Genomic DNA, 24111 nt, shown 5'->3' with positions numbered 1-24111 from the left:
ACCCAGCCCATTTCCTAGAGTTCTTTCTTTTCCTCCTTAAAAAATCAAACAGAAATGGCCACCGACTAGCAAGAATCTGCCCTCCATCCTGGCATTCCAGATGACCTTTAGCTCATTAACTGCTTCACGCATGGTAAATTTTCCACCCCTGGGTGGAGAGCTGACATGCTAATGAACAAAAATGACAAAATTCCTCCTGCACTGGGAATCGAACCAGTGTTTTAGAAAATGCTTACTCATTCTAAAATGCCTGTGCACCACTTTGTGTCCTGAAACTGATCCTGCCTATATATAAACCAGCCTCAACAAGCTGCCTGCGAGACAGTCTTGGATGGCACAGAGCCCGACTGTCTCCTTGCTTGGCCAACCAATAAAGTTGCTTTTAGTTCTCTCCAACTCGATCTCTTGTCTTTTTGGTCCTGGACGGAGTTGTACCAAGCAGAACCAGCAACACTATCACCCTTTTGCTTTCCTTCACAGACAAAATTCTAAAATAAGTAATGTACTGTATTCACGTCTTTGTGTCCCATTCACTACTCATGTCAGTTTGGCTTCCGACTTCAGTCTTCCTCCACCAAAGCTGCTCCTCTCAAGAACATCAATGAACTCTATGTTGCCAGATGGAATGACCACTTTGCTGTCTCCACGTCACTAGGCCGGTCTCTTCTCAGTAATTTTGGCAGAAGACTGCTCCTCTTGAAATATTCTCCTGTCATGGATTCCTCACAAATACAACCTTAGTTTCCCTCCTACCCCCTCTCCAGGCTTTTTATCTCCAGCCCAAACCTCTCCCCTGCACTGCAAACTCGTATGTCTAACTACGCTCACACATCTCCACATGAATGTCATAAAGAACTCGAAATTATGTTTAAAACTAAACTCTGGATTCTCCCCCACCCCGAACCTATTCCTCTCCTAGTTCTTCCTATCTTGTAAAGGGAAGGGTTGAACAGCTTAAGCTAGAAAGCTGGGAGACAGGTTTAACTCTTCTTCACAGCTCTCATACCATCTACTTTCCCTCCATCTCCATGGTTCCACTTCAGATTGATTGAAACTAAAATCTTGAGTCTACACAATTCCAACAGTTTTCTCTTTTCCACCGTTACTTATTACACCCATTCTCTATACAACACCTGGAGTGACCCTTTTAAAACCGTCCCCTTCCTCCTTAAAACCCTTCATAGGCTGCATAGCACCTGGAAATAAAACTAAACTGTCTTTTTGGTCTTAAAGGTCCTGGCTGTCTGACCTCACTTCATGCCACTCCCTTCTTGCCCATGATATCACCTTTCTCTCAGCTTTCAAAGTCACTCCTCCTCAAAGACCTCAGGACCTCAGCATGTGCTGTTAACCTCAGCATGTGCTGTTAACCTCAGCATGTGCTGTTAACTGCCCTGGTAATCTTTATTCCTCAGATCTCACTTTAAATGTTACTTCCTAAGAGACACCATCTTCGATGACCCTGTTTAAGTTTTTTTCTATTATTCTCTATCATTTTATACTACTCATTTCCTTCAAAGCACTTTAATTCAATTCAACAAATATTTACTGAGCTCTTACTATGTGCCAGGACTATCTTAGGTTTCGAGATGCATCAGCACTCATTCTAGTGGAGGGTGGGGAGGAAATAAATAAGAGACAATACATTTCATAAGTTATATATTATTAGAAGGTGAGATGTGCCATGGAAAAAATAAAAGCCTCCAGAAAATAAAGCTGACACAGACAAAATTCAGGCTCTGCTAACACCTACTTTACATATGCTAAGAAAGTTATAAGTTATACATAGGAATCAACCACGAGCTCCCAACTAATCAATTTTACATTCAGGTGACTAAAGTATAGACAGTGAAAAATAAAAAAAAAACATTGGTGATCCAGTGTGATATCTTCTTAATTCCTGAACTAGCCAATGTCCTTCTAAGATAATGCCAACTCCACACAAATTATCCCAATCAGGGCACTGGTGAATATGCTAGAAGGTGTCCCAATTTCTGACTGTTGCAGGGCAGGCTGTCTGGAGTTTGGTTTTCTAGTTAGCCAAGGTATGCTCATTTGTCCGAAGCCATCTCCAAGCCCGGGAGAGGTTTAGTAGTCCCAAGGTGCTTGAATTCTTTCATAAAGCAATTTTGTTTTACCTTCTCATCAGCAGAGTTGGCTCGCTAAGTTTTAAATATTTATTTTCAATAAAGATGAGCCTTTTGAAGAGAACTGTATCTTGCATTGTTAGTTATACCTCTGTTGTGGATTTCTATTTTTTGACTTTTTTATAACCATTAAAGATAAAATATTTTATATTAATTTCTTTTATCTCCCCCCCTTTTTTTTTTTTTTTTTTGTTGGTTATACCTCTCTTAGCTTTGAATTTCCTATTAGGCCAGAGAGTTGGATATCCCATTGCTGCCACTACTCTCTGCCTTTATTTAGGGAAGGAAGTTTCACCTACACCTCCTAAGCTGGGTCCACAATGCCTCTAAAGGAATAAGTATTAATTCTCTCCTCTAGATTTGTACGTATGGTTTTGCTGAGACAAATATCTGCAGTACACGCAGATGAACTGTATAGCTGCTATAAAGAAAAGCAACTACTTACTCCCCAACATGTCATTTACAACTATATAAACTTCATTTTTTTCTCAGCAATTGATGGATTGGGGCAGGCTAGAGGGTGTGTGGCCTTGCGAGGCAAGGAGGGGGTCTAAAAGATACTGCAGGATTACCAATGGACATACAAACATAAAAGAAAAACGTAAAAGGAGATGCAATAAGATGAGGTGCATCTTGATTTAGTCCTACTCAAAAGGGAGAGTTAAAACAAAGGAGAAATGCAAAGTAATGGTATTAATAAATAAGCTTATTCTGGTTAATACATTGTCATATTGAGGAACGTGAGGTTTAGGTAATGTGCTATGCATGGAATCATTAATCAGAGATAATTTGAATGTCCATGCTAAAGCTGTGTGTGTGAGCTTGAACACTGCCCTTGCAACTTTATAAATAATTACCATTTGCACTTCAGATTCCATTGGAAAAATGGAGCTACAGAACTGTTACGATGTGACACGGAAGCCCCATCACTCATAAAGACCTTATAGGACAGAGTGGAACTGTCCCATAGGGCTTCCAAGCCTATAATCTCAATGAGAACAGACTGCCACATCTTTCTCCCATGGAGCTGCTGGTAGGTTCAAACCACCAACCTTTTAGTTAACAGCCAAGCACTTAACCACAGTGCCAGCAGCGCTCCTTGCTGGTACATACCCCAAAAAACAAGTGAATTCTGACTGATAGGGACCCTATCAGACACAGGGCAAAAAAATTACTTGCACCAAGCTTAAGATGTACTCAAAAGTCAACCACTCATGGTTTGGCAAAAAACATTGTTGGGGAAGAAAGGGAACCACACTTCCTAAACTATACCTTACCAAGTTACATCAGATAGTACAGCCTACCAGCAGGCTAGAAAAGTGGAGAGCCATCTATGTGAAAAGTTCCATGGGACCTGGTGCATGATTTGCTCAGGGTCTTATCACTAATAGAAATCCATACACTGACAGAGATCTCCTGACCATGTGAGTGGGGAAAAGTAATGGAGGGCCATACAGTTTATTCCTCCATCTCTCCCAACTCCTGTCAAGGTTCAACTGTCAGGACTGTGGAGAGTGACACCCTCCTATCTATAGAAATGCACCTTTGTCCATTACTAGACAAGAGTGCTAAATTTTCTTGGATATATTATAGTTATGTTAGTCCATAGAAATTAGCCTACAGCAGAAACAGTATGGAGTTCTGGAAAAAGCAAGGGATACCAGACAAGAAACAAAAATCAAAACATATGTGCTTTGTCCTTGGACAGCTCTGTGCTTAGTTGCTGGTACATACAAAATGCAAACCTGTTGCCATCGAGTTGATTCTGATTCATAGCAACCCTATAGTACAGAGTAGAACTGCCCCATAGGGTTTCCAAGGCTGTCATCTTTACAGGAACAGACTGCCATATCTTTCTCCCAAGGACCTGCTGGTGGGTTCAAAGCACCAAGCTTTCAGTTAACAGCCAAGCACTTAACCACTGCACCAGCAGGGCTCCTTGCAGGTACATACCCCTGCAAAAAACCAAGTCAACTGCTGTTGAGTCAATTTTGACTTATAGGGGCCCTATTAGACATAATAAAACTGTCCCAATAGGGTTTCCAAGGAGCACTTGGTGAATTCTAACTGCAGACCTTTTGGTTAGTAGTCAAGCGCTTTAACCACTGTGCCACCAGGGCTCCTGCTGGTACCTAAAAAAAACAAAAGACCCATTGCTGTTCAGTCAATTCTGACTCACAGCAACCCTATGAGACAGAGTAGAACTGTCCCATAGGGTTTCCAAGGAGCGCCTGCTGGATTCGAACAACTGACCCTTTGGTTAGCTGCCATAGCTCTTAACCACTATACCACCATGGTTCTCTGCTGGTACAGAGTGGGTGTGTAATAAATGGCACTCAGATTGTAGTAAAAAAGGGAGGATATTTGCTCATATTTTCCTCACCTAGTCTGCTTCTTCCTAGTATGCCAGCTAAACTAGCTTTTGTTCTACCAGTCTACACCATAAACATGCATAGTCTGAGCAAGGATGTAACCCTGCCAGATCCTTCCTAAATTACAAAACTGTGAAATTCTGACTTAGATATTTAAGAAACTCCTAACCAAGACACACAAAAATCCCTTCAATAGTAGAGCTAAAAATCAAAGATGGATTTAAAATATCCAAATCAAGTATATAACCACTGCATAAAAAAAAATCATGTGACAAGGTTGAAATTTTTATTAATTTAATCTTTTAACAATCTGCCTCACTGGATCTAGTTACATGTTTGCATTTAAAAAAATCAAATGATACAGGACTTTAGGTCAATTCTGTAAATTAAAATTAACTTTAATTGATTTGCATAGATTATGTGTATGTAGCACATATACTACTTTTACTGTTGTAAAAAATTACCACAAATTTAGTGCCTTAGAGCAACACAATTTTTTTTTTCTCTTACAGTTCTTAAGGTTAATAGTCTTCCTAGGCTAAAATGAAGATGAAAGCAACATAACGTTCCTTTCTAGAAAAGCAAAGAAACCAAACCCGATGCTATCAAGTCAATTCTGACTCATAGCAACTCTATAGGACAGAGTAGAACTGTCCCATAGGGTTTTCAAGGAGTAACTGGTGGATTCGAACTGCTGACCTTTTGGTTAGCAGCCAAGCTCTTAACCACTGTGCCACCAAGGCTTCTCCCTTCTGGAGGCTATAGGAGATAATCCATTCCCTTGTCCCTTCCAGCTTCTATAGCTGCCTGCATTCCTTGGTTTGTGGCCCTTTTCCTCCATCTTCAAAGCCAGTTGGCAGCACCTTCAAATCTCTCTCTGACCCAGACTCCTCTTCAGCCTCCCCCTTCCACTTTTAAGGATGCTTATAATTACACTGAGCCCACTCGGACAATCCAGGATAATCTCCCTAATTTAAGGTCAACTGATTAATAAACTTAATTCTATCTGCAACCTTAATTCCCTCTTGCCAGGTAACAAAATATAATCACAAGTTTGGGAATGAGGATGTGGACATTTTTGGTAGGTCATTATTCTGCCTACCACAGTACACCAGATATATACCTAAACCTAAAATATTCAATTCCAAGCAATATTCATTTACTCAGCAAATTAAAAGTTTCCTAATAATATTGTTACTGTTGCTGTTGTGTGCCACAGAGTCAATTCAGACTCACGGTGACCCTGTATGACAGAAGAGAGCTGCCCCATAGGGCCTCCTATGCTGTAATCTGTAAGGAGGCAGATCCTCAGGCCTTTTCTCCCTGGGTATGAGCCACTTGGTGGGTGAATCGCCAGTCAACCTTTTGATTGGCAGCCAAGTGCCTAATCATTGGACCACCAGGGCTCCTTCTAATATTACTATTATTATATTTTGGAACAAAAATGTAAAAAAAGTTTTAATGTTTTAAATTTGGATCAGTTTCACATCTTCTCTTAATAAAGGCATGTCATTTTGCCCTGTCCCTGACTTCTTTCCATTCTTGCTCACGTAAATTTGACAACTTTAAATTGCTTTGCTGATTTGTCCTTATGTTTATCACAGCACAGTACAGGGTAGACTGTACACTGATTGAAGTTTTAAATTCCTTAAGTGAATGTAACACATATTGCTCATTATATTTGTTACGTTACAGCAAATTTTTTTTATTCTTTTGCCCTGAGGATACGTCTCAGACGACAATAAAAACTTGATAAGGAAATACTATTTTATAAACATTAACTTCACATACACATTTTTCAGGAAGAGAGGTATTAGACGAGTAGATTCTTAGTATCGGCATGGAATCTGGAGAGTTGTCCCCCAACTCATGGTGACTATGCACAATGGACCCAAACACTGCTACTGTTTGGTTAACAGTACCAGTTGTATATCTGATCATTGTGATCCACAGGGTTTTCATTGACTGATTTTCTGTAGTAGATAACCATGCCTTCCTTCCTAGTCGGTCTTAGTCTGGAAGCTTTGCTGAAACCTGTTCAGCATCATAGCAACACCTGTCACTGACAGATGGGTGGTAGCTGTGCATAAGGCATAATAACCAGGTCTTCTGTATAGAAAACCACTGAAGCACCTATTGCGTCTGCTTTAGGAATGATATAAAGGCCCAGAGACCTTCACCTGATGTGCTTGAGGTCACACGGCTAATCCATACAGAGCTGTCTCCTGATAATAAGTGAGCTGCCTTCTCACAATTATGACAATGCTCACGTTACACATAAAAGTCACCAGTGGCTCTCAACACTTTATCACTTTGTAAATCAACAGCTTAACTGACTTGAACTTCAAGGGGCTGCAGGAGTTATATTTTATCATTCTGTTCTATGACAATACATAAACTAAGCCCAGGATCCAAACCTACTCAGACCCTGTCTAAATTTTACAAAATTTATAAAATGTCACATAATAAAGAGAAACATAGTATGTAAAAAGGAGAAATTATCTAAAATTGACAGCAAAAATGAAGAATGAGGAGCCTAAACTAATGTTATAGACAATTTCCATAAATCAAAGAAAAAAAACAGCTTCTTCATGATAAAAATGTTTATTAAATACAGTGTTTACTTTTGATGGGTTAAAATGAGAAGAATAAATGCAATTTTTAAGTGAACTTTCTGGGAGAAAGTCAAATGTTTTAGAATCAGTATAGTTTGAGAAAAATCAAGAGTATTTAGAAATTACATCACTCTCCCCAAATATTTTAATCTCTGCTTCAAAAATACCAGCTGAACACACCTATACGTCTAACATAATAAATTACAAGTATCACTCTGATTTTTAAGCTAACTTCTTTCAAATATTAAATATGCCCATATATAGTTTCCTAAGGATAGTATGACTTACTTCAATTTTTTAAGTTATGGGGGAGGAAGACTTTTTAAGTTATCAATATAACTTTATTTTCATGGCATTATAAAGGATAATTAAAATCAACTTACTTGATGTAATAGGGCACTTTATTATGTGAAATGGATCTTTGCCACGGCAGCTGGACTGAAGCTGAGGAAACAAAGTTAGGTTATTGGAAACACTTGTAACCAAAAAGCCTTCTACCTTAATGCAAAACAACTGAATGAGTTTTCTAGTAAATTCAGTGAGAACTGCTCTGGTTTTCTAGCTGGATTCCTATAATGACATCAGCTAGGCCAAACAAAGAATGGCTTTAAAGATTCATTTGAAGACAGGAAAGAAACAACACACATTCAATTTCTAATGTCAATTCTAACTAACTAAACATATTGATAAAAAATTTTTAAAAATTGGGTTTTATTTTTTAAAACCATCACAATTTAAAACTTAAAATCCAGTCCCATCTGGAAACTGTACTCTGTGTATTTTTTGATAAGCTAAAACCAAAATTAACTTTGCATAGTATATCCAGATAAAAACCTAGATTTCTCAAGATTGAAGTTTCCAGGGATCAATATAGGCATTCTTTAGTTTTTATTCACATGAATAGCTATTTAGTAGACATGATATTTAAACAAACTTAATTACATGAAATAAAAAAGGATAATAAAAATTAAAGTAAGCAAAGGGTTGTAAAGAACTGAGGCATTTAATTATCTAGACAAGAGGGATCTAAATACTTATTTTCATCTGAAATGTACAGAAGGTAGAGTTCCTAATTTTAAACTAGATTATTACCATGATTGAAATTTTGTTATCTCAGTATTTACTGAAGTACTTAACTATTTTTTATCATTTCAGCTATTCCTTATTTTATAAAAATATATTATTCCTACATTAAACTAATGATTTTCAGCCTTATTTAAGAAGAGCATTACATATGAACCTAGAGCTACTAAAGAATTTTACTAAATATAGTAATAAACAAGCAAATTCAAATAAAGCTTTGCAAATATCTTTATACCTTCAAATAACCAGTTCTCACCACTGATTTTTCTGAATTTCATGCCATCATATTAATATCTTATAAAAATACGGATCCTCAATTTTGCAAAACATTTTCATGTATATCTTTTGATAAGGAAGCCAGCAAAAGTCACGTTAAAGTTCCATTTGATAGATGAGAGACTCAATACACAGAGGTGAAATAGCCTCCCAAAGACCAAGTCCCAGTCAAGAAATGGCCGAGCTGGGATGTGATCTCAGGATTTCTGACCACTAGTTCAGCAATTTTTCTACCCAACAAAAAAGGCGAGCATTCCTTTCTTCAGCTATATCCATGTAGAATATAAAAAGGGGATGGAAATGAGAAACTAGGTATATTAAATTCCTCATTAGAGCCAACCTCGTTTCATGGTTGGCACCTGGCTGGTAGGTCAGTGTTTACTTTGTGCCGAATTAAACAGGCTCCTTTTACAACCAGGGCTAAAGTCCAAGCAGTAAGACCTCCACAGATTCCAAGCACCAAGAGATCACAATTATTAAATTTATTAATTGGGATTTTGTTTACACATCTCTGTTCATTTAATAATGGTTTTGATTTGAATAACTTTGACCTCTTTAGACTGCCAGTGCTAGACAATAAAAAGCACTGTGCTTGAGTTTCACAGCGTGTATGAATTGTACAATATTTCATTTCCTAAAGAATATAAGTTTGATTTCTACTAGCAGAGAGAAGTATAGTGCCTCCTCAATACTAACAGATTACTGATCCTTATAACAGAGCTGTAAATAGGATCTCAACGATTTTTTTTAATTCCTCTTTAATTTGGTCTTAGTAGAAAAAAAAATTTTTTTTTTTTTTTAGATAGCTTCATAGTCTATAAAATTTGTAGGAAATCGAGAGTAATTAATATACTGGTAACCAATTTACTTTGTCATTACTGATGGCATCCAAAGTTTAAAAATGATCTGACACCTGGGTTGACAGTATATTCCAGGAAAGACTACATATCACCAATGATAAGCTATCTAAGGGCTCAGGTTTATGAAACTCTGTGTGTGTGCACATGTGCAAGGGTGCTTTCACGCATACGTGTGTGCGTGAGTGTGTGAGAGAGAGAGAGAGAAAGGGAGATGGAGGGAAGGGTGGGTGTAGGGCAGGAAACGACTAATTGGGATCCTTGAAATTGTGAAGGTCAGAAAGCCTCAACTTCAATTGAGGTAAAGCAGATTATTGACAGTGATAAAAAGATTAAGAGAAAATATAAATGTAAGCAATTTAATTGAAAGACAAGGTATGACTTCAGTTTCCTCTATGGTTATAGATGCAAAGACATTACCATAATTGGGAAATGAGCTTTGCCCTAAGTTTTAAGCCTTACTTAAACTGACTTACATTAAACAAGCTGCTTTCTTACCTATGTCTGCCAGAGCAGGAAATGAATGCAATCAACATTTACTAAAACCATTTGTGCCAAGAATTGTGCTAGGCGCCTTGTATAACTTGGCAGGTTTTTTCATTTAATTCTCAAGGCAATCATAGGAAGTAGGCATTATTATGGGCTTTTAAGATGAAACTAACTTTCAGAGATCCACAGGTCTGTTAAGCAGCAGAATTTATATTTAAACTGAATCTGGGTAATGTAGACCCCACATTCTTAAGTATCTTCAGCAATGAACAATGAAGTCAGACTTGAAATTACTGATTCAAGATCTCACGAAAAGTCCACAGAATTTAAAAATTCCAGTTGGAGAATAACGCATAAAAATCCACATATGTGGTTCAGCTAAACGTGCATGACTTGACATGAAGGAAAACTACATCTGGCTGCAGTCAACCTAATGAACCCATATCTTCTCAGTTAAAGATCTGTGGGGGGTGACTAGCTTTTACTTCTAAAACTACAGGTGCATTTAAAAGTGCAGGTGCACTTTTCAAGGAGAACAGTAAATTTTAAAACTTAAAATATAAAAATGGTATTTTATTGTGAAGAAATTCGTAAGCTCTACACATGACACAGCAATGACAATATCATACTATTAGCCACCATAATGGAAAGGCTCAGTGGAAAACCATAACTGAAGATGAATTCATTTTTGCTCTACATTGAAGACTTACCATTTGTGATCTATCACAAGACAAAAAAAAATAACCAATAAACAAGATTTTCGTTAATGTTAATGCCCCGTTTATACATTACACTTAATAGAAATGGAAACCCTGGTGGTGTAGTGGTTAAGTACTACGGCTGCTAACCAAAGGATCAGCAGTTCGAATCCACCAGGTGCTCCTTGGAAACTCTGTGGGGCAGTTCTACTCTGTCCTGTAGGGTCGCTATGAGTCGGAATCGACTTGATGGCACTGGGTTTGCTTTTTTTGGTTTATTTAATAGAAATAAACATGTTGATAGGGAAGAATATGGCCTTTTGAATGAAACTGAGAGAATATGCTAATTTGTTCAGTTAATGAGATCATGTCAAGTTTACTGGCACTTACTAGACAGAAAATGCTGAGAGGATGGTCCAAAATCTCGATGGGCTTCCTGAAGCTGTTTAAGGCGATCGTCCACAGACACCTGAATACACATATACGCACAAGACAGAAGGAATAAACTGATTTCAAAACAATGACTTTAATAATATCCTTGACTGAAGTATTACAGTAAGTGACACTATTGCTCTAGATATGATTGTACAGACTTCATTCCTATCTGTGATATCAAAGTAATGGAATGAAAATAGATTCCTTCTAGCATCCAGTAACAGCAAATAATACCAGGTACTCTTTTAAACAATTTATAGGAATTAACTATTTTAATTGACACAAAAACCCTATAAGTATCATTACTACCACCATTATAGAGGAAGAAAATGAGACATAAAGATGTGTCTAAAGCCGTGCAGATAGGAAATGGCGGTACTAGTATTCATACTCAGGTTACCTAGTACCCCCCACCAAGGATTCAGAAGAGGCCTGGGAATGAGGGATATCATTGCTGATGTCAGATGGATCTTGGTTGAAAGCAGACAATACCAGAAAGATGTTTACCTGTGTTTTACTGACTATGCAAAGGCATCTGACTGTGTGGGTCATAACAAACTATGGAAAACACTGCAAAGAATGGGAATTCCAGAACACTTAATCGTGCTCATGAGGAACCTGTACATAGACCAAGAGGCAGTTATTCGGGGATACTAAGTGGTTTAAAGTCAGGAAAAGTGTGCGTCAGGGTTGTATCATTTCACCATACTTATTCAATCTGTACGCTGAGCAAATAACCTGAGAAGTTGGATTATATAAAGAAGACCGCGGCATGAGGATTGGAGGAAGAGTCCTTAACAACCTGCGATATGCAGATGACACAACCTTGCTTGCTGAAAGCAAAGAGGACTTCACTTACTGATGAAGATCAAAGACCACAGCCTTCAGTATGGATTATGCTGCAACATAATGAAAACAAAAATTCTCACAACTGGGCCAATAAGCCATATTATGATAATGGAGAAAAGACTGGCGTTGTCAAGGATTTCATTTTACTTGGATCCACAATCAACACCCATGAAGTAGCAGTCAAGAAATCAAATGACGTATTGCATTGGGCAAATGTGCTGCAAAAGAACTTTTAAAGTGTTAAAAAGCAAAGATGTCACTTTAAGGACTAAAGTGTGCCTGACCCAAGCCATGGTATTTTCAATCGCCTCATATGCATGCAAAAGCTGGACGATAAATAAGGAAGACCAAAAAAGAATTGATGCCTTTGAATTATAGTGTTGGCAAAGCATATTGAATATACCACAGACTGCCAGAAGAATAAACAAATCTGTCTTGGAAGAAGTACAGCAGGGTGCTCCTTAGAAGCAAGAATGGAGAGATTTGTCACGTATATTTTAGACATGCGTCAGGAAGAACCTTCCCCTGGAGAAGGACATCATGCTTGGTAAAGTAGAGGGTCAGTGAAAAAGAGGAAGACACTCAATGAGACAGAGTGACACAGCGGCTGCAACAATGGGCTCAAACATAGCAACTATTGTGAGGATGGCGCAGGAGTTGGCAGTGTTTTGTTCTGTTGTACACGGGGTTGCTATAAGTCAGAACCAACTTGATGGCACCACCAACAACACCTGGTTCCAGAATTTATGTCCTGAGTCTACTCTACACAGCTTGTAAAGTCAAGGTGTGGCCACGACATCAGTCACTACTCACTTTTTTAAGAAAATGTGGTAAAAAGTGCTACAGTTAGCAAAAGGAAAATAAGTCTAAAATACTTCAAAAGAAAAACTGATTAGATAGGTAGATGATAGATAGATAATAGGAAGGTGGACAGATAACAGGTAGGTAGATGATTGATAAATGATACCTAGATAGATGGATGATAGGTACATATGTAGGTAGGTAAAGGGAGAGAGACATGATAACCAGGTAGATAGGTAGATAAGCAGGCAGGTAGGCAAATAGATTGGGCAAATAGATTAGCTAGATTAGGTAAATGGACAGACAGATGTTGTTGTTGCTGTTGTTGTTAGGTGCCATCTAGTTGGTTCCAACTCATGATGACCTTATGTACAATAGAACGAAACACTGCCTGGTCCTGTGCCATCTTCACAATTGTTGTTGTGCTTGAGCCCATTGTTACAGCCACTGTGTCAATCCATCTCATTGAGGGTCTTCCTCTTTTTTCACTGACCCTCTACTTTACCAAGCATGATGTCCTTCTCCAGTGACTGATCCCTCCTGATAACATGTCCAAAGTATGTGAGATGTAGTCTCACCATCCTTGCTTCTAAGAAGCACTCTGGCTGTACTTCTTCCAAGACAGATTTGTTCATTCAGTTCTCGCAGTCCATGGTATATTCAATATTCTTCGCCAACACCATAATTCAAAGGCATCAATTATTTTTCAGTCTTCCTTATTCATTGTCCAGCTTTCACAAGCATATGAGGCAATTGAAAACACCATGGCTTGGGTTGGGGCACGTTAGTCTTCAAGGTGACCTCTTTGCTTTTGAACACTTTAACGAGGTCTTTTGTAGCAGATTTGTCCAATGCAATGCGTCATTTGATTTCTTGACTGCTACTTCATGGGTGTTGATTGTGGATCCAAGTAAAACGAAATCCTTCATAAGTAGGCTCTACATCTGTTTATACACACTCTACGGTTAGGCTGCCTACGTTATAAAAATGCAAAGAGCGCTATACTCAAAAACTAATGCAAATCAATAACAACTGCACACAGTTTCCTGACATGTTTCCCACCTCCCCTGGTCGTTGTCTATGTAGTATTAGCTGTTCCACTTAGATTGTCAAACTGATTTTCAGCTGCCTTTAAATGACATGTGTATCTCTAGCTCACTGGGCAGCTGAGTTATTTATATGGCGTTTGCATATACTTTGTTCTCAAGACCATCAAGCCTCCAAATGCCAAACTTTACATTCAGAGGGAGTAAAGAAGATGCTACACCTAACAACATCACCTGCCAGCATAGGTTTTCCCATTTCATTCAACCAGCAACTAACATCTAAGCTCTAGGGATCAGAGATAAGGATGACAGAACACACGTTCACTTTGAAGCACACGTGTATGCCCTAAATTCTAATCTTCAGAGATGGTGATAACAGAAGCAGGATGGGAAGAGAATCAAGATGGACTGCAGAAATACCTACATGAAGATAATGAAGTAGGGAAATGGAGCAGGAGAATAAAAAAGAATACAGGTCAAACCCATCTGTGTTCCACTCACTGGAAAAGTATGTATGAGCTGAGCAGATTCTGCCCTACTAATTCCGGATCCCTAATAGTCCTTTCAAAGAAAGTAGAAGACTCTCAAATGCTACACACTTATTTCTTACCTCTTTAATTTCATTATGAAAATATGAAGCACTGGATGTGCCAATGTTTACATTAATTCAGGAAACCTATTTTTTTTTTATGATAGTACAGTATATTATATCTTTAAAAGAAAATGGTTTTATATATTTCATAAAAATTTCATATTTAGCTTACTAAAATACCACATTTTAGCCCAAAATAGAGAAATTAGTAAGACTTATTTTTTTTCAATCTTATAGGGGAAGAAAAAAAAAAGAGATTATGACGAAGCCTAGGAAGTGGTCTTTGAATGTAGCAAAGCTCCGCAAAGATTGAGCTCTTGATTGGTGGCCTACAAATGCTGATACCTAATAATGTTCCAAAGGGTGGCTCATGGTTTGGCTCTTTTAAATCCAAGACAAGCAAGTAAGGTCATTAAAACAACTGAATTAAAGCAGCTAAGATCTAAGACATCTTTGACAACTAAAGTATAACTGATCCAAGCCATGGTCTTTTCAATTGCCTGCCTCATGTGCATGCAAAAGCTGGACAATCAAAAAGGAAGACGGAAGGAGAACTGATGCAGTCAAACTATGGTGTTGGTCAGGAATACTGACTTTATCCTGGAGTTCTAGAAGGACGAACAAATGAGTCTTAGAAGAAATACAACCAGAATGCTCCTTATAAGTGAGAATGGTGACTTTGGTTTGCTTACTTTGGACACATCATCAGGAAAGGTCAATTGCTAGAAAAGGGCATTATGGTAGGTAAAGTAGAGGGTCGGCAAAAAATGGGCAAAATCCTCTGTGAGATGGACTGACACAACAGCCACAATGGACTCAAGCATCCCAATGAACATGAAAATGGCACAGGACAGAGCAACTTTTTGTTCTGTTAGACATAAGGTCGCTGTGATTCTGAGCCAATTCAAAGACAACGAACAACAAGGTCTAACAACTAAAGGTAAACACCACAACGGCATAAATGTGCTATCTGGAAAGAAATGACCAAGCTACCTAAGCAGCAACCAGTTGGAAGAAGGAGAATGGAGATTTTCTTGCTTTTTTTCCGACAGAAAAATATACACGATTAAGGTAAGAAAAATGACTCCTGTATGAGCCATTACATAAAAAGTGTTTCTGTAACTACCATGAGTTTTGATTATTGTGATTAATTTGAATTTTTGTAATTTTCTATAAAGATCATACAACTAATACATCAAAAAATATTACATTAAAATCTACATTAATAAATAAATGTGCCCCTTGAGCTCAAGATCCCGAAAGTTCAATACCTAACGTTGTCACACGCAAAATTTATTAGCAAATACAATCAATAAGTAAAGAGAAAAATGATGGTGTGTGGTAGAATACTGGAAACCCTGGTGGTGTAGTGGTTAAGAGCTACAGCTGCAAACCAAAAGGTCAGCAGTTCAAATCCACCAGCCGCTCCCTGGAAACTCTCTGGGGCAGTTCTACCTCGTCCTATAGAGTCGCTATGAGTCATAAATTGTGCACTATGAGGAGGGGCAAACTGGTACCTGTAAAAGTTTCCATCGCATATTAAGGTCATCCAGCTGGCGAGACATCTTTAGAGATGGGTGCAGGTCAAGTGGAGACAGCTGACTGGACAAATCATTCACTGTCTTAACTTTTAAGTTGATTGGTGCAATTTCTTCTCTAAATGCCTAGAAGAAAAGGACAAAACTTATGTCATCAGAACATAACGAAAGCTAATATTTCCAACTTTCCTTCAAGGGAAATAGCAAAGCCAGTGGAGGGTCCATCTCTATGAGTCGGAATAGACTCGACGGCAGTGGGTTTGGTTTGGTTTTTTGGTACTCAACAACCAAAAGAGTAGCTGCTGTGGAGATGATTTGGACTCATGGCAGCTGCATGTATGTGAGAGTAGAACCATGCTCCAAACGGTTTTCAGTGGGTGATACTCTGGCAGTAGATCACCAGGTCTTTCTTCCAAGGAGCTGGTGGGTGAGTCTGAACCTCCAATCTTTTGTACCACTCAGGGACTCCTACTCAACAATAGCCTAACTAAATTCAGGTCTGTAACAACCCAGGTTACCAGCCAAAGAGTCACTCTTCATAGCCTAAAGAATCAAAATAAGTACATGAAGAGAATAGCTATAATGCACTCATTTAAATGATTAGGTATTTATGATTTTATTATATGCAAGTAAGTCTGAAAATTTTTAACATTATTACCTACTTTACTAATTTCTAGCCTTGATTCTATTTTTAATTTTCTTTTTTTTTTAATTCTATTATGTCTATTGTTTTCACTTGAGGCAACAACTTGATTTAAACATGTTTCCACTTAAAATTAAGTTAGAAAGTGACCAGTAAAAGCAACTTACCAAACCACAAAGCCTATGCCTATTATATATCCAAGAAGTAAGGTCTGTCCCTTTCAAAATCATTTATGATCACTGTCTATGATTAGGGGTGGAGGAGGAAGATTGGGTTCTATAGAAAAATAGGTAAATGAGGCTTAGAACTGACAAATGCCACCTCTGGACATAGAGCAAAGAGATGGTCTGGGAGGGGGTGAAGAGAGTGCATGCGATGAGAAATGAAAAAAAATCAAAGAAAGAAACAAATACTTGGGCCTAGAAAAGCTCTCTTCCTCTCCTCCTTATATCCCATGTGTAGGCTAAAAATAGTCTTCACTATGGTTTATAAACATCAAAATAATATTAAGGACATAGCTTTATTGTTCAAAGATGATTATTTTTAGGTAAATCAAAGAATATGATGACTTAGTGTTTTAAAATTCTTAACATTCCCAGAAGCCACATTAAGAAACTCAAGGTGGAGATGACCCATGGAGACGACCCAAACACTGTTAGAGTAGTTCTGGTGCCCCAGTTCGGGGTGAGAGATATGGATGTTGGAGGCAGCAGCGTATAAGTGACACCTGAAACAGTGAACACAGAAGGCAAAATGTGCATAATGTGAAGAATATCACCAGTACCCTGCAGACACCATTTCAAAAGCAGGTGGAAGAGGGGAAGCTGACAAAGACATCTGAACTGCTGCAAGATGGGAGGAGAAGGAATCTAGATTTGTCTAAATGAAAGGTCGGGGGTTTAAACCCACCAGTCGCTCTGTGGCAGAAAGATGTGGCGTCTGCTTCCATAAAGATTAGCCTTGGAAACCCTACGGGGCAGTTTTAATCTGTCCTATTTTTATATAGGGTAGCTATGAGTCAGAATCAACTCGACGGCAACAGGTTTTGGTTTTTTAGGATGTGCGTACTCACATATACATACACAGTTAAATACAAAAAGCAGTTGTATGAAAACAGAAACCATAGAGGCCCAAGGAACCAATAATTAATATATAAGAATGGGAGAGATGGAAGTAGGCTTAGGGTAAGAAGACAGAACTTTCAGTCTAGACTTGGCAGAGGCCTGGGTTCCTTCAAAATCATACTGAAATAATTATGGAACTTAAATCTTTCAAGGTTTCTTCAGCTGTGGTTTTAATACTGTGTATTAATATTAATATTCTCTCCATGGGTACCTTGAGTGCTCTAGAATTTTGATCAGCTTTTAAAGTCAACATCTGTATTTTTTAGCTATTAAAAATTAAAATGAAATGCTAGAAAATGCTGAGATTTATATATATTTTTAAATAATAACCAGTTTTATTTCAAAAGGTAAATTTTTTTTTCTAATTAGATTGTAACTTCAGAACAGATTTTAAAAAATCTTGTAGAATAAAATAATTTTAATTTTTCTCCTATCAACATAATGTTTGCCCCAGTGAAAACATCAGAAGACTTCTGATAAACAAGGTCTTGGGATTTTGTTTGTTGTTTTTATGGTCAGGTGTTTTATGGCAATGAGGAATCTCTCATTGTGGGAAGAAAGTTTAACCTTGTGTTTTTCTTAATTCTGAACTAAGAGGCTTGAAATAAATTAAGGTTTAAAATGGTTTCAGGACTGCTGTATGTTCTAATACAAAGAACCAATTTATCATGTTTTGGTTGTACTTTCCAATGAGACAATGAGCGTCTATGCAGTCTTTCTTCCTATAAAAACAGAAACATCTGCTAGCATTACAGGTGCCGATTGGCAGCCTGTTGGCAGATGTGAAGCCCAAGCTCTCTCCTGCCAGAAGATGTCTATTCTGCAAATAAGAATGATTAAGGATAACTTTAGGGAAGTTAAAATCACTTGATTACCCCCAAGGATTTTGTTTTCTAGCTGTTCTGGAATATTTATTAATAAACATCTAGCAATAATCAGTACTTATTTTCATCTGCTTATAGCTTCAATTAAAAAAAAAGTTAGAGGTCCCTGGGTGGAGCCAATGGTTTGCACTTGACTAGTAACCTAAAGGGTGGCAGTTTGAGCCCACTCAGCTGCACTGTGAAGGAAAGGCCTGGTGATCTCCTTCTGTAAAGATGACAGCTAAGAAAACCTATGGAGCAGTTCTACTCTGCAACACAGGGGGTCACCATGAGTTGAAATCAACTCAATGGACATGGGCTTGGCTTTTTTTTTTTTTTTTTAAGTATGTATTATCTTCAGCGGAATATGAAGTATACCTTAAAGCACAAATAAAACATCCTCGACTTTGGATTCATTTTATTGGGTTTAAAGAGACTCGAGCTATTGTTTTCCTTTTTCCTAGTAAGATCTTAAAAATATTTTAATCCACAGTTTCTTTCCTCTGGAAATATTAACTGTACTTTTCCTAGCTCTCTACTTAAGCAGAGATTTGAACAAAAGGATTTGGACGTTGAGGTGGCTAATTCCTTTAATCAAACGGGATTAACGACTGCCAAATTTAGGCCTTTAATAACTCCAGAAACAACCCATTTTATCCTCTATTATAAATTTATACTTTTAAATTAAATTCAAATGGGTAAATGCCTGCTCTAACTCAAAGCCATTTTGGAAGTCCAATACAACCTATTTGTTATAACCATTGACTTAACAGTTTTCAGTGGCTAAAGACCATTTTTTATAATACAAGAGGTACGGAACTTCTGAGGAAGCTGTGCTAAAAGACTTTGTTTTCAGTTGGTAATTTTAAACCCATATCTATCCACGAAAATGGTTTTTAGGATACTAGGGCTATAAGAAAAAGCCTACTTAATTCATAGAGTAGATGGAAACTTAGGTATATTTACACTGAAAGATGGCAGAACCAATACTTTTTCAGTAACAAATTTAAACTTAAAAATTTAATATTTAACTTCTAAAACTCTGAATTCAAACAGTTGATCAAAGTTGTATTTCATTACATTAGTATGAAAGAGGTCTTCGCAATGAAAGAGAAGAGCAAGAAAAAAAATCATGGAAACTTAATCACTTACTAGCTGTGTGGGCTTGACAGTATCTTCAGTTTCATTATTTGTAAGACGTAATAATAGTACCTATCTTTCTGGGTTGGTGTGAGTGAGGATTAAAAGAGATATTTATGTAAAGGGACTAAGAACAATTGTTGGCACATAGTAAGCCTTAATAAATGTTAGCTACTGCTATTACTTCCATGTCTATATGTATATAGTTATTTATATAATTCACAAATATATTAAATTACTTTCCTAGAATCTTTCTTCTTTTTCCTATCTAGCCACATGCATACGGAGCAAGAGTTATCCAATGTCTGTGCACAAAAGATATGTCTTTTGGTGATATACATGCAATGAAAAACCTCATTCAGGATAGATTTTTCATGGAATTATTCCTTTATTTGATTCATCATTATTAAGTGTATAGTTTAATATTCTACCCCAAACCCCACTGCATTCTAAATCTGTTATTTGTGTCTCTTCACACCTAAACTTTACTTTTTTCTGGGTATGTTCTAGAATATGGGCACCAAGGGGATCTAGACCATAAATCTAACATCCTTAACTTTGAGCAATTCCTGATTATGAACAAGATTTTTGGTTAAACTAATACTTTAAATTAAGGGACTCAGACAATGAGATAAAATCTGTAGATGAGAAAACCAAAAAAACTAAACCTGATGCCATAGAGTCTATTCCGACTCATAGTGACCCTATAAGACAGAGTAAAACGGCCCCCAAGGGTTTCCAAGGAGCTGCTGGTGGATTTGAACTGCCGACCTTTTGGTTAGCAGCTGAGCCTGCTAGACAACATCATGTGAATGCAAGTCTACATCCAGGCTGGGAAACACCAGGAAACAAACAATTCAGTTTCTTCAACAAATAAACTGCACGGAAAACAAAAAGGAGACGGGAAAGCTGGAGATTAAGAGGGGCTTTTAAAATATTTTAAAAGGCAGGTAAAACAATATTATTTATATTATTTAGGGATGCACAGTTGAGTGAGTAAAAGTATAACGAAAAAATGAAAGTAAATTATTGCAAAAGTCCCATTGGTGGTTATTTTGGGAGGTGGTTACCATGGTAAGGGACATGTGAAAGCCTCTTTTGTGCCAGAAAAAGTTCTATCCTGACTTGGGTGGATGTTGCAAGGGTATTGGCCTTATAATAATCTCTTACAACAACTTACATATGTAGCTTTCATGATTTGTGCAATATTTAACAAGAAAACATTGTTTGGAAATCCTTTATCAAAGGCAGTGATGCTGACCATGGTTTTTTCAATGTGATCCTGCAGTGAATCGATCAGTAAGTCTCCCACAGGCTTCCAGCCGTTCCGTACCGCCTCCGCCTCCTTCATGTCTGCATCCAGGTCGTCCATAGCACCCTGTAGGTCTCGCAGCTTCTCCAACGCCTTGTCTACTTGCTTTTGCCAATTGCTAGTAACAGCATTTAGACTTTCCCACTTCTCTTTGACTTCAGAAGACTGTTTGCGCATGGCTTTGGCAATCTTTTGGGCTCTCTCCTCAGGGGTCAATTCTGTGATAAAAAAAAAAAAAAGACTAGTTTGGATGCCTCAGGAACTCTCTACTCTTTATAGCCAAGTGGGAACACCACCAAGTGAAAGGTTACTACCAGGGTACACGGTACAGGGTTATACCAGCCAGGGTAAGACAAAATCCTTACCATTAACTCCCTGCTACACTTAGATGTATACCTAGGAGGAGAAGAAAATAGCTGCTTAGATTAGTAAGCGGCTCTGAGTTGTTGGTGACTTTTTAATTTTAATGTATTTGTAAACCCTGAAACATATATAACAAGATAACTCAAGACACAGAACCATTTTTCTTTAACATAAATTTAGTTATTAAAATCCAAACATAGTTTTTCATTTCATTGTCCTCAAGAGAAATAGAAAGGATAATTATTTGAGAATAGCTATGAGGTATGAAGAAAAAGCCTCAGAAAAGATTAATTTATCTTATTATCCTTTTTCTAATCCTAAAAATATAACTGAAGGCAAACAACCTATCTTGGATACTTTGTCATGTCTGAATCTGTTTGGCAGTTCATTTCGAATGAAGGGTATTTTCTGCAGCCCTGGAAGTGTAACACATCCACAAACATTTTGACAGGATGATAGCAAGATTTCAAGAACCGTTCTAAATGTGGAGTAGAGCAAGAGGGCTTCCAGTGCCTCTGAAATAAAGTTAGACTTAGAAAAGGCAGGCATAACTCAAGGCAGGGTCACAGGATAAGAATAGGATGATAAGTGTCGGAAGGGAACAAAGGACGCAGGTGGGAATCCAAGTCAAGCTCAAAGTGAAGAGTCAGAAACATATAGAGAGGCAGGCCAGCAGACAAAGCCAGAGGAGTGTGATGCACACACAGCAGACACTCAAAGCAGATCAGGTAGATTCCCTGAACCACCATCCACTCCCAGGACCCCACTACCCTCTACCCCGAGGATGCTTTCTTTCCTATCTAACACATTTCTTGGTTTTGTTCTGCATGTCCACTGAAAACAAAGAAGCAAGTCAGAGATGTACAACCAAGGTAAACTGCACATCAAGACAGAAACACATATTTTGTGATAACACCCCATTTTTTGGTGTGAATGACATTAGCTATTTTCACTTACCCTCAAAATGTTCCAAGTCATTCCTTAAAAAAGATGAACTTCCATACCAAACCAAACCCAGTGCCGTCGATTCCAACTCATAGTGACCCTATATAACTTCCATAATCAATGTCAAAAATTCAACATATTTTATTTACATATTATTTAAAAGTCAAGCTAAAGGGGACAGAACACATAATATCTTTCTCCACCTTAATTTCCAAAAAATTCTAGACATCAATATTCAGACTTCAAAGCAGCTTAACTTCAGTAAATCTCTGAAAACCAAATAGACTAGGAAGAGTTCAACAACTGCAGAGCTCAGAGTTGCACTGTTGAAGCGCTGTGAGGCTATAGAGAAACTTGAGTAATCCCTTGGCAACTGACTTGATTAAAAGAAGAGACAGCATCATGACTGGTAGTGAGACCAAATACACCAGTAAAAGATAAATACAGAAAATAAGTTAATTAGGCAGCCAGCTTCAAGCAATCTCTAAACTGAGATGCAGTCCGGCACAACAGTCAGGGAAGGAAGCCAAGAGACCTGGAGAAAAGTCCCCAAACATCAAGGCTTTCAAGGCACCTGGAACATGTCAGGATCCCAAGGTTCCTGCAAAAAAAAACTTTCCATGGAAAGGTATGTCATCAGAAATGCAAACCTTATTTAAATCCATACGCCTTCAAGATATTTATGATACTTGCTATGTGTCAGATTCTTCTTAGTCTTGTGAGAGATAGCCTTGATAAGTTTTTGACGGTGACACCTAAATCTGTTAATAAGTCACCTGGCTTTTGAAGATTTATTTTAAGCACTCATGTTTCACTCACTATTGTTTGAAAAAAAAAAAGTACCAATTTCAGAACAGACAAGTTAATTACAATGACTTTCCTCAGATATAGTAAAAACTCTTTTATGAGTCAGGCATTAAATAATCTGGCAGAGAGACACACAGCTTCTTTGTCCTGTGACAAAACACTGTACATTGGTTGTGACTTTTTTTGGTCTTCCTTTAATGTAAAATCTTTTGATTGAGCAGTGCTTTTGTAGTATTTATTATATAATCTCCACTTGAGCAGCTACTCAGAAGAAAGGCTCTATGTTCAATTCACCATCTGTTTGCCAGGAAGGAAACATATTAACTAATCATGGAGTCAGAATAAAAATGCCTCCTACTACAGCAACAATCTTGGTTTAATGTACATCTTTAGCCAAGAACAGAGAAAAGGTGCAACATGTGAAATACCAAGTTACAACAATTTGGGGTAAGAAAATAGAAAAACAAATTAAAAGAGCAAAAGGGCACATTGGATGAACGCAATAAAGGGAAATGATTACTTTTTTTTTTATCTTCTCATAATCTGAACTTTAAAGGGCAAATTTTCCTTTGAATTTTCTGAATAGATATTTTGTGGCAAGTTCTAAGACCCTCATGCAAGAGTGGGAAATCTTCTTTACCAATCACTATTAACCCTGGTGACCTATTAAAAGCTGCCCAGAAGGCTTTTTTTTTAAATACTTAAGCTCCACCTGAAAGGATTCTGATTTAGTTGGCCAAGAGTGAGACTAACCCATTGCCACTGAGTGGATTCCAACTCCTAGCGACCCTATAGGACAAAGTAGAACTGCCCCATAGTTTCCAAGGAGCAGCTGGTGGGTTCAAACTGACGACATTTTGGTTAGCGGCTATGCAACTAACCACTGTGCTACCAGGGCTCCATTATGGACATATTTGAAGAGCTCCCCAGGTGACTGTAATGCGTTGAAAGAATGGAGCATCTTGAGCCTGTTGGCATACAAATTGATTTCTCAGGTCAACTGGGTCGAAGCTCACAGAATGTTTCCACCCCAGTGGGCTGTTGTATCAATTTCACTCACAACAGACCCACTCACTATTGACTGCCAGAGGGGAAATAAAGGTAGGGATGAAGGTA

General features: G+C 37.8%; 1 protein-coding gene across 18 annotated transcripts in view; it reads right to left on the bottom strand.

Moving 5' to 3' along the window:
• The window catches only part of UTRN (utrophin), a 616684-nt gene that overhangs the window by 102586 nt on the left and 489987 nt on the right, over positions 1–24111 (bottom strand). For all 18 annotated transcript variants that reach the window (XR_010323082.1, XM_064291826.1, XM_023551169.2 and 15 more), the window contains 4 exons: positions 20830–21098; positions 15778–15924; positions 10928–11006; positions 7518–7578 (listed from right to left, as the gene is read on the bottom strand). Coding sequence is in view for 17 of the 18 variants with exons in the window: in XM_064291826.1 (XP_064147896.1) it covers positions 7518–7578; positions 10928–11006; positions 15778–15924; positions 20830–21098 (556 nt within the window). In the remaining variant the exon portion in view is untranslated. The remainder of the gene's footprint in view (positions 1–7517; positions 7579–10927; positions 11007–15777; positions 15925–20829; positions 21099–24111) is intronic.

Source organism: Loxodonta africana, chromosome 1 (genome assembly GCF_030014295.1).
Source record: "Loxodonta africana isolate mLoxAfr1 chromosome 1, mLoxAfr1.hap2, whole genome shotgun sequence".
In the NCBI taxonomy this organism is placed as follows: Eukaryota; Metazoa; Chordata; class Mammalia; order Proboscidea; family Elephantidae; genus Loxodonta; species Loxodonta africana.
The sequence above is the reverse complement of the archived record's forward strand: the minus strand, read 5'-3'. Positions and strand labels throughout refer to the sequence as shown.